Source organism: Marmota monax, unplaced genomic scaffold (genome assembly GCF_021218885.2).
Source record: "Marmota monax isolate L192 unplaced genomic scaffold, Marmota_monax_Labrador192_F-V1.1 WCK01_AAM20220418_F8-fsc00121, whole genome shotgun sequence".
In the NCBI taxonomy this organism is placed as follows: domain Eukaryota; kingdom Metazoa; phylum Chordata; class Mammalia; order Rodentia; family Sciuridae; genus Marmota; species Marmota monax.
This window is the reverse complement of record NW_026693351.1, coordinates 1,917,524-1,929,706: the sequence shown is the minus strand read 5'-3', so window position 1 is coordinate 1,929,706 and position 12,183 is coordinate 1,917,524. Positions and strand designations below refer to the sequence as shown.

General features: G+C 37.8%; 1 protein-coding gene across 9 annotated transcripts in view; it reads left to right on the top strand.

The window, feature by feature from the left end:
- Positions 1-12,183, top strand: part of Ptpn4 (protein tyrosine phosphatase non-receptor type 4) — a 169,947-nt gene that overhangs the window by 51,737 nt on the left and 106,027 nt on the right. For 3 of the 9 annotated variants that reach the window (XM_058583268.1, XM_058583269.1, XM_058583270.1), the window contains one exon: positions 10,091-10,213. The exons of the other annotated variants lie outside the window; for them this stretch is intronic. In XM_058583268.1, the coding sequence (XP_058439251.1) occupies positions 10,166-10,213 (48 nt within the window). In that variant the 5' untranslated portion in view covers positions 10,091-10,165. Of the gene's footprint in view, positions 1-10,090; positions 10,214-12,183 lie in introns of those variants that run through there. 9 annotated transcript variants of the gene reach the window in all.

Here is a 12,183-nt window from a genome sequence, read left to right as displayed (position 1 = left end):
CAATTTTTTTTGGTTGGGGGGGTGGTCCATACTTAGAATTGCTGTGTCCTTGGTGGTGAATTGGCCCTTTTGTCATTTATAATTCCACTTTGTTTCTATTATAAACTCTTTTGCTCTGAAGTCTACTTTATCTCACTTTAATATAGACACTTTTAAAATTTTTCTTATAATTTTTATACCTTTATTTATTTTTATGTGGTGCTGAGAATCGAGCCCCAGCCCCAGCCCAGCCCAGACATTTTTTTTGATTAGTGTTTGTATTGCATTTTTTTTTTTGGCGCATCATTTACTTTCAGCCTATCTTTATCATTATACTTTTTGAGGTTTTTGGAGATGGCATATCTTTGGGTCATTTATTTTATTTTATTTTTTGGTATTCACTCTTGCCAATCCCTGAGTTGGAAATCAAAATTTTACTTTCTTTGCAAGTAATTTGTGGACGCCATCATCCCAGAAACACTTTAAGTTTATTTTTTCACTTGGAATTTTCAAACCACATTATATAGCTGACAAGACAGAGAGTTTTCGTTTTTTAAATTCTTTGTTTTGTTTTTCTTTGCCATTGTAAATGGCATTATTCTTTGTTTATTTGTACTTTGTGAGTACAAAAATTTTGTGAGTACTTAAAATTTTGGGTCTTTTATTTTCAACCTGAATAAACTTTGATTTTCATATATTATATGTGGTCAAAGCAAAAGCTAGAAAACTTAAGGACTGGAAACTGATCATAACATTTCTTACTAGTTAGGCTTCCTAGATCCTTTTTCGCCCCATGCTAGATCAGTAATAGATTAAAACAAAAAATATTGAAAATATTTCATCTGGCCATTTTATTGCATATGGGAGGATTTTTTTTTCCTAAACATACAATCTCCTTTACTGCCAGAAATAGAAGTCATATCTTTATTTGCACAGGAGCTTTTATTTTAATACAGATTTATCAATTCTTTATTGTTCATACTTTGGGCTTTTTCTGAGAAAGCTTTCTCAACTATGAAAGCTAAAAGATATTCTTGTATAATTTTCCCAGAAAAAATATTTAAAAACATTTTTTTGGTACTGGGGATTTAACCCAGGAGTGATTTATCTAGGAGCTACATTTCCAGCACCCCCCCACACACACACACTTTTTTTTTTTTTTTTGAGACAACAGTTCACTAAATTGCTGAGGCTGGCAACGTGTGATCCTCCTGCCCTTGCCTCCCCAGTCACTAGGACTATTTGCGTACCCCACTATACTTGGCCAGAAATTTTAGTTATACTTTAAATTCATCTTAAATATTTGTTTAACTTGAGAGATAATATTGAAATTTTTTAAAAAAATTTTGCCCTGACAGTAAGGAGGTACTTGCACACGTTTTCTCCCTCATGCTGTTAATGTTTTACATCATTAATTACTTGTGCTGCATTTGTGACATCTGTGAAATCCTGATATCTTTTTTTTTAACCATGATGTCAAGTCAGTTTGCTAATATTGAGGGTTTTGCATCTCTATTTGTGGGATTTGCCTTTATATTTTCTTTCTCAAAAGTCACTAGACCACACTTAGTGAACAAAACTAAATCAGTGAACAAATTAGAACAAAGTGTTACCTTCCCTACACCCACAATTACTAAGTGACATAATAAGTACAATGAATTATATACAAAAAAAGGGTTGGAAGTGTGGCTCAGTGGTTGAGTGCCCTTGAGTTCAATCCCCTGTACTTCCCCCCCCCCCCCCGCAAAAAAAAAAATACACATAAAAAAATTAAGAGTGGAGTGTCCGGGTTCCCACTGGAGATCCGGGCTGACTGATCCGCGCGGCCCGCCACGCGGCTACAGACGGCGGGGCACCACCGAGAAGCGACCAGCAAGCAGGGAGAAACGTTGCTGCGGATTCTGTGGAATCCTGCCGGCTGAGCCCCCACTAAGCCCCGGGCTGAGTTCGGGATTTCAGACGGGGAAGGAAGCGGTGTACAGTTCTATCCCCCACAACGGAAACTCCACCAAGGAAACCAGCGGCCACCATCTTGGAGAGCTGAAGTAACCACCGCCACTCTCCTACAGATTGCAACAATAAAACAGGTGTGTGTTACTCAGCTCAGCTCCCATACAGTGGGGAATTCGCATAAAATCTCTCCTAGGCTTTCCGGGGGTGGGATTATCAGAGCAAGCCTGCATAAAGACGTGGGAAAACTAGAGATACCTGACCTTCAACTCCCCCTCCCATCAGTGGCGAAAACGAAACCTGTCTAGCCAGCGCTGGGGGAGGGGCAAGCAGAAAAAATCAAAACAATAGAGTGCTGGGATTCCCAATAGTCACCCTCCACACCCAACAAACAGCAGGCCCAGAGTACAGTTTGAACTGCCGAGAGGCGTCACTCAGGGGAAATCTGGTCTAGCAGGAGAAACCAGGACTAGCAGGAGAAACCAGGGGACTAGAGGCCAGACCCTCGCGACTGGGTGGCTGGAGACCGCACGCCCGCTGGTGACAGTCCACCCGCTGCCCGCGTGACTGGGCTGCTGGAGAACGCCCGCCTGCTGGCGACCGACTGTGCGACTGGGCAGCTAGAGATCGCCTGCCCGCCCGCCACAGCCGGCCCACTGCCCGCGTGACTGGGCGGCTGGAGACCGCCTGCCCGCCGGTGACCTATTGCCCGCCGGTGACCTATTGCCCGCCGACTGCCCGCGCGACTGGGCGGCTGGAGACCACCCGCCCGCCGGCGACCGACCGCGCGACTGGGCGGCTAGAGATCGCCCGTACACCGGCGACAGCCCACCCGCTGCCCGCGTGACTGGGCGGCTGGAGACCGCCCGCCCGCCAGTGACAGGGAGCTGAAACCAACCAGAGACAGTCCAGTCCCACCCCCCCATTCGGACATCCCGGCAAGGAGCCTGGGGCCAGCCATAGCAGAGAGGTGTCGTCACTGGAGCTCGGCTGTCGGAATTCCTTCCCAGTGGATTCCACTTTAGCAGGCATAGTCTACCAACACAAAGGAGAGACAACAGAGATATACAAAACCAAAACAAATCTATAGAAGAGAGCAGAAACACAGCAATCAAATAGAGCTGGAAAGTAACGTGAACATCATGAAAAAACAAGGGAAAAAAGGAGTACAAACAATGCAGGACAACTTAATTCTACAGGAGGATCTAGAAGCATCAGAAACATGGATAGGGAAAGAACTCAAGGCATACCTAACTGAGATGGAAAGGAATATTAGAGAAGACATGAGGCAGCAAGTCCAAGCAATAAAAGTATATTTTGAAAATGAATTAAACAAATTCAAATGGCAAAGAATGAGCTTTACCAGGAGATAGAGATCTTAAAAAAAAATCAAACAGTAATCCTAGAAATGCAGGAAACTATAAACCAAATTAAAAACTCAAACGAGAATATTACAAATAGACTAGATCAAGTAGAAGTCAGAACATCAGATAATGAAGACAAAGTTTATCAACTTGAAAAGAATATAGTCAACACAGAAAAGATGCTTAAATCCCACAAGCAATCTATTAAAGAGATATGGGATGTCATAAAAAAACCAAATTTGAGAGTCTTCGGGATAGAAGAAGGCATAGAGATTCAAACCAAAGGAATGGACAACATATTAAATGAAATAATTCTAGAAAACTTCCCAGAGATGAAAGATGGAATGAATTGCCAAATCCTGGAAGCCTACAGGACCCCAAACATTCAAAACCGTAATAGACCAACTCCAAGACATATAATTATGAAGATAGCCAACATACAGAACAAGGAGAGAATATTAAAAGCTACGAGAGAAAGGAGGCAGATTACATTCAGGGGTAAACCAATTAGGTTAACAACTGATTTTTCATCACAGACTTTGAAAGCGAGAAGATCCTGGAACAACGTATTTCAAACGCTGAAAAATAATGGATTCCAACCAAGAATACTGTATCCAGCAAAATTAAGCTTCAGATTTGACAATGAAATTAAAATCTTTCACAATAAACAAAAGCTAAAAGAATTCGCAGCCAGAAAACCAGCACTGCAAAGCATTTTGAGCAAAATACTACAAGAAGAGGAATTGAAAAATAGTGCCCAAAACTAACAGCGGGAGGTATCTCAGTAAAGGGGGAGGAAAATAACCAAAAAGTAAAAACTAGCCAAACTAAAATAAATAAATAAATAAACATGACTGGAAGTACAAATCATATTTCAATTGTAACCTTAAATGTTAATGGCCTAAACTCACCAATCGAGAGACATAGGCTAGTAACCTGGATCAAAAAAACAAATCCAACAATATGCTGCCTTCAGGAGACTCATATGATAGGAAAAGACATACACAGGCTGAAGGTGAAAGGTTGGGAAAAATCATACCACTCACATGGCCCTCGGAAGCAAGCAGGAGTGGCCATATTCATATCGAATAAAATCAACTTCAAACCTAAGTTAATCAAAAGGGATAAAGAAGGACACTATATACTATTAAAAGGAACCATCCACCAACAAGACATAACAATTATCAATTTATATGCACCGAACAATGGAGCTGCAATGTTCATAAAACAAACTCTCCCCAAGTTCAAGAGTCAAATAGACTACAACACAATGATTATGGGTGACTTCAACACACCACTCTCGCCATTAGACAGATCCTCTAGACAAAAACTGAATAAAGAAACTATAGAACTCAACAGTACAATCAATAACCTAGACTTAACCGACATATATAGAATATATCAACCATCATCAAGTGGATACACGTTCTTTTCAGCAGCACATAGATCCTACTCAAAGATAGACCATATATTATGCCATAGGGCAACTCTTAGTAAATATAAAGGTGTGGAGGTAATACTATGCACCATATCTGATTATAATGGAATGAAACTGGAAATCCATGATAAAAGAAGGAAGGAAAAATCCTACATCACATGGAAAATGAACAATATGCTACTGAATGATCAATGGGTTACAGAAGACATAAAGGAGGAGATGGGACACAATGAAAGCAGTTTTAAGAGGGAAATTCATTTCTTGGAGTTCTTTCCTCAAAAAAAGAAAAAACCAACAAATAAATGAACTCACACTACACCTCAAAAACCTAGAAAAGGAAGAGCAAAACAACAGCAAATGCAGAAGACAAGAAATAATTAAAATTAGAGCAGAAATCAACGAAATTGAAACAAAAAAAAACCATTGAAAAAATTGATAAAACTAAAAGTTGGTTCTTTGAAAAAATAAATAAGATCGACAGGCCCTTAGCCATGCTAACGAAGGGAAGGAGAGAGAGAACTCAAATTACTAACATATGGGATGAAAAAGGCAATATCACAACAGACACTACAGAAATACAGAAGATAATTAGAAAGTATTTTGAAACCCTATATTCCAATAAAATAGAAGATAGTGAAGATATCGATAAATTTATTAAGTCATATAATCTGCCCAGATTGAGTCAGGAAGACACACACAATTTAAACAGACCAATAACAAAGGAAGAAATAGAAGAAGCCATCAAAAGACTACCAACCAAAAAAAGCCCTGGACCGGATGGGTATACAGCGGAGTTCTACAAAACCTTCAAAGAAGAATTAATACCAATACTTTTCAAGCTATTTCAAGAAATAGAAAAAGAAGGAGCTGTTCCAAATTCATTCTGTGAGGCCAACATCACCCTGATCCCGAAACCAGACAAAGCAATTGTGTATAGTTAGCTTAAATAATTTCGTTAGCTTAAATAATTTCCCCCTAAGATGGGAGGACCAAATATAAATAGCCTTTCATTGTTGACCAAGGCAAAATAATTATCTGAAGCAAAGTATTGCATAGTGGCTCTGGGCAACTCTAGACCCACATAACCTGGCTAGAGTGTATAAGCCTTGCCACTTAACAAACCTGTATAATATTTAGAAGTCTATGGTATCTCCCTGTGCTTCTTCACTTTTAAAGAATCTTAATAGTGCTTACTTCATGTTTTTTGGTTTTTTTTATGTTTAAATGACTCAATACACATATACTTTACAATAGTGTCTGACAATCATTAGTATTCAATAAATGTTAGTTATTATATTAGTATGAACTTCATTAAGCATAATGCTTACTTCTTGAGACCATTTTTCTGCATGGGAAAAGTTTTTCATTGACTTTAGGAAAAACTATATAGAATTTATACTTTATTTTTAGAAGGCTGTATTGCTTTTTCCTGTTCTGTTTTATAAATGAGTTTTCTGCAGAGAAGGAAATCAGTTGCCACTTCATTAAGACACTACTAAATTTTAAATTTTCCATTAGTAAGTAACCTTTTATTTTCAAAACCATTGGTTGTTTTTCTCTTAAATTTATGTTACCTATTACTAATCTCTTTTCCCTAACCCTCCAATGAGAAACCTATTCCTGTGATCTATTTTCTTCATCCAGAAAGGTGATCAGAATTCATAGTATGATAAGGCTCTCAAGTATTCATTCTTTTTTTTTTTCTTTTTTCTTTTCTTTTCTTTTTTTTTTTTTGTAGTACTGGGTATCAAACCCAGAGCCTCATGCTGGGAAAGTGTTTTGCCTCTGAGCTACCCCCTGAGCCCTTCAGTCACACTTGAGGGTCATTACTATGACTTTGCACTAAATATTATGGAGGGAACTCTTTCTGTAACTTTGTCTTACTCACCTGCCTAACCTATTTCATAACTGTATTTTTCATTTATGGAAAATATTTCGTCCTTGGGGCTGGGTCTGGGGCTCAGAGGTAAAGCACTTGCCTAGCATGCGCGAGGCCCTGGGTTCAATCCTCAGCACCACATAAAAATAAAATAAAGATATTGTGTCCACCTATAACTAAAAGATAAAATTTTTTAAAAAAAGGAAAATAGTCCTACCTATCTTCAGGACAGCATCTTTAGAAATATGAAATCTTAGTGTCACAAGGGACATTAGAGATTGTCTAGTTGTTTTCAAACACTTTTTAATAGACTTCTTTTCCTAATAAAGGTATACTCATGCACACATGAACTGTATATGTATAATGGATCAAATTATAGTTAGTAGTTAAAGTGAGGTGTCTTGGACTTTTCTTTCTCATTACATCAGCCCTGAGTACACTCACTGAACCCCAACAATACTACACAGCATAATCTGGAACTACTGATTTAGGCTTTCTCGTATTTTAGGGTTCATGAAATTAGCCTGCATGGAAAGAAAAATTCACCCAACACCACACATTAACTAGCTCAATAAGGACTAAGCCTAGTGTTTATTGTTTCCATTTTGCTACTTTCTAAAGCATTGCCCTGTTCCCTCTGCTGTATGTCTGGAGAGCTGCTGCTTCATCTTCCCCACAGCCTTGTCTAACGCAGTCTCTCCTTATACTTGGCCTGCCAACAAGAATCTTAACTTAGATAGACAATCGTTGGTCTAGGATTCTAGTGATAAGATTCTAGTGACAGTCTTCCTCTTTAGAGACAGTTTACCAAGTTAGTTTATCTGCAGATAAATTATTCCTTAAGCTTTAGAGATAACCCTTAAATGCCCTGTTCTCTAACTGGTCCTTTTATAAAATAAGAAAAACAGAAGGATTGGCATTACCTCCAAAGACCAAAAGCCACATACACTTTTATAATTGCTTCTATATGCTGTTTTATGATTTAATTATTCAACTAACCACTGGGTACAGTTGGTGCACATCTGTAATCCCAGTGACTTGGGAGGCTGAGGGAGAGGATCATGAGTTCAAAGCCAGTCTCAGCAACTTAGTGAGACCCTTTCTCAAAATAAAACATGGTTCAGTTGTTAAACACCCCTGGGTTCAATTCCTGGTACAAAAAAAAAAAAACCAAAATTCAGTAAACCAAATATTTATTGGTGTCCTTTTTTGGACAGACTTCTTAGAATCTCTGGTACATTCCAGAATTCTCTTTCACCTGTCATGTTACTCTTTGTTTAGATACAGGGCAGTTTTATCTGCTTCAGTTCTCAGACTGATGACTCTCAAATATGTATTGCTTCTCGGTTGGACAGTGAATCATTTATTCATCCCTTTATTGTTTATTCATTCAACAACAAATATTTATTTATTGTTGGCAGTGTTCCAGATTCTAGTAACTTGATAATAAGACTGTTACTCTGGAGCTTTCTAGTGTGAGACATATATAAATATAATTTATATATATGATGGTGTTAAGTAATACGAAAGTGAAAATGTGGTAAAGGCATAGAATGAGTTGGGAGCGTGGAAGGTACATGTGGTCACAGGTGGTGGCACTAGAGCACAGTTCAGAACTGAGAAACAAGCCTCAGGTAAGTCTGTTAGAAGAGTAGAGATCGAGTTTAGTGTGGGAAAATCAAGGAGGCTGTCATTAGGTAAGAATGTGCAAGCATAGAGGTGTGCATGATTAGTAAGGGATTTGAGGATTGGATCAAAATAGCACCTCACTAGGCCTTAGCAATTTCTATGGTTTGGATATGGCTTGAGTGGTTCCCCCAAGATTGTATGTTGAAATTTAATCCCTATTATGAGGTATTAAAAGTGCAGAAACTCAATCTGACTATGGTTTTTAGAGGTGAGGTCTTTGGTGGGCTAGGGATGTGGCTCAGTAATAGATCACTTGCCTAGGGATGTGTGAGGCCTTGGGTTCAATTCCCAGTTGTGTGTTGGGGGTGGATGCGTTTTAGAGGTGGGGCATATGGGAGGTGATTAGGATTATATAAAGTCATTAGGATGGAGCTTTCCCCTAATAATTGAATCCTAGTGGTTTATTTTTTTCTTGTGGTACTGGGGATTGAGCCCAGAGCCACACATATGCTGCGTAAATTTTAGTGTCTAGTGGGAGGGAGTTCAGAAGAGAGCAAGGGATAGAGATGGAGATCCCCTGCCACCTTCTCTCCTTCTCTCCCCCTTTCTCTTGCCTTGTGATGATCTGTGTTGTCTTAGGACTCTGCCAACAAGAAAGCCATTTGTCAGATGTGGCCCCTTGACTTTGCACCTTCAGAACCAAGAATCTAAAGAAACTTTTCTTGATTAAAACTCTGCAGTCAAGCCAGGTACAGTGACTTGTGCCTGTAATCCCAGCAGCTCAGGAGGCTGAGGCAGGAGAATCACAAGTTCAAAAGCTCAGCCTTAGGAATTTAGCAAATCCCTAAGCAACTCAGCAAGACTCTGTCTCTAAATAAAATATTAAAAAGGGCTGGGGATGTGGCTCAGTGGTTAAGCACCCCTGGGTTCAATTCCTGGTGCAAAAAGAAAAAAACAAAAACCAAAAAACCATCCCAATCTATGGTGTTATGTTATTGGCAACAGAAAATGGATAGTAGGGCAAAGAATGATAAATTTATTTTATTTTTTCATTTTTTTTTTTGAGGTACTCGGAATTGAACCCAGGGAAGCTCTACCACTTATCTATACCTTCAACCCTTTTTGAAATATTATTTTGAGACTGAATTTTATTAAGTTTCTTGACTGGGTTTCAACTTCCAGTTCTCCTTCCTCAGCCTCTGGAGTAGCTGGGATTATAGGCGTACACCAGTGGACCCAGCTTGCAGTTGTATTTTTAAGTCCTTCTTCTATCCTTCTTCCTTTGGTTGAATCATAAGCCCTCAAAATATAGGGTTTTTTTCCTTTTTTGTTGTTCTTTTTAGATATACAGACAATACAGTGTATTTTGATATGTGCATATACATACATAGAGTGTATAGCTTATTCTAATTAAGATTAATTCTTGTGGTAGTACAAAATGTGGAGTTACACTGGTCATGTATTCACATATGAATATAGTAAAGTGATGTCTGATTCATTCATTCTTATTCTCATCCTCGGTCCCTTCCCTTCTGCTAATCCAGTGAACTTGTATTACTCCCCCTTATTGTGTGTTAGCATCCACATATCAGAGAAAATATTTGCCCTTTGGTTTTCTGGGGTTGGCTTATTTCACTTGGCATAGTCTCTAGTTCCATCCATTTACTGTCAAATGCCATAATTTCATTCATCTTTATGGCTGAGTAATATTCCATTGTGTATATGTACCACATTTTCTTTATTCATTCATTTGTTGAAGGGCACCTAGGTTGGTTTCATAGCTTAGCTGTTGTGAATTAAGCTGCTGTAAACATTGATGTGACTTTGTCACTGTAATATGCTGATTTTAAGTCCTTCAGGTATATTTTGAGGAGTGGGAGAACCAGGTCAAATGGTGGTTTCATTCGGTTTTTCTGAGGAATCTTCATGCTGCTTTCCAGAGAGGTCACAGCAATTTGCAGTTTCACCAGCAAAGTATGAGTGTACCTTTTTCTCCTTTCCAGCCTTTATTGTTACTTATATTCTTGGTAATTGCCGTTCTGACTAGAGGGAGATAGAATGAATATCAGTGTGTTTTTAATTTGCATTTCTATAATTGCTAGAGATATTAAACAATTTTTTATATAATATAGGTTTTTGAAACTGAGGTTTGTTCATGGAATGTTCCTTCCATCAGTGAATGGTACCACTAATGACATATTTGAATAATGCAGGCACGTACACACATTGTCTTTGATGTTCCATCCTTCCTTATCTATAGTCAGTTGCTTTTTTGCCAATTCTGCCTTAATGAATAGATCAGTTTATCATTTTTGATGTCAGTATAGTTTAGGTCTCCATTATACTTGGTATTATCATAGGAGTCTCTTAATTTGTCTTGTCTTAAAATTTTTAATATCTACACAGTATTTTATAAAGCCATATGTGATCTGACCATAGCCTTGCTGCCTTTTTCCACATTTCAGAGTTTAAAAAATTTTCATTTTAGCATGTTTATTAGTTGCAGTCAGCTGGAGGCATAGCAGAAAATGATTCTGTTACATCCCATCTAGACAAGTACATCAAACTCACCTTAGACTTTTCAAAAGACTTAATGCTCGATCTCTTCCTCAGGTCAGTTTAATCAGAATAGGAGAGGGGCCAGGAGGTAGGTTTCATCAATATAAAAAATATTTTCAGGTAATTGAATGGGCAGCAACATTGAGAAGCCCTATTTTTGAAACCCATACTTCCTGCCATTGATGAGTTTGGTAAATAATCATTTTACCAGTTCTTGCCAATAAGACATGAAGGGAAGCTCTTTGTAAAATAAGTTTACAAGGAAATGCTTTCTTTTGAACATTGTCCTATGTGCGTATAAATTTTGGAATTGCTGTGATAATCTTGCTCACGGCACCCCAAAATAGCCAACCCTGGAATGCAGATAAGAGACATGGAAAGAAACCTGGTCCTTGATTGTCTTTTTTTTTTTTAATATTTAATTTTTAAAAGTAGTTAGACCAATACCTTTATTTTATTTATTTATTTTTTAATGTGGTGCTGAGGATCGAACCCAGGGCCTTGCACATGCCAGAAGAGCTGAGCCACAACTCCAGCCCCTTTGATTATGTCTTTTATTTACTGACTTAGTTAGCTCTGGAATCTATTGTACCTCTATTAAAATGTTCTTAATATTTCAGCTCTGAGATTGGATTCTGATTTACAGCTAGAAGCTTCCAAACTACTATATCTCATGAATGGATAAAGTAGTGGTAAAATATACCACTATTTACTGCTGTGTTTTCTATTATTTCTCTTGTATAAATAACACTGCAGTGAACATACTAGTGTGTATAGTTCTTTCCCCCAGTTTTGGGCTTCATGTCATTACTCAGATTCAACATCCCAGAAGTAGTTAACATTGTTTTTGCTTTTGTTTAATATTTCAAATTCCTTTCCCAACAGGTTATATCTATCTACAATGTTAGCAGTAGTTAGTATTTTTAAATCTTGCTCACCAGGGTTTTTTTTTCCACTGTTGTTTACACATGTTCTGTCGTTGTAATGTCCCACTTTTATTTCTTTTATTACTAAACATGTTAATCATTTCTCTGTTTTTATTCATTAGTTTCATTTCTTTTTCTTTAGGCAGTTGTACAATCATGTCTTTGTGCAATAATTTAGTAACTATGGAACTTGGGGAAGTTATAGTTACTATTACTAAAACAAGGGAATAATAAATAATTTATTTATTACTGTAGGGTTAGTGTGAGGTTAAAATGAGAGATTTTCCTGAAGTTCTCTGAGCATCATAATGAAATAATAGTCCTTTATCACATTTGCTGTATTTTTAACATCTTTTGTTTCCCTTTTCATGGCATTATTTTACACAAAATTATATTTTCAATTATAATTAGTCAAGCCAGTTACTTTTCAGTCATAATTTAGATACAAGAAAAGACATG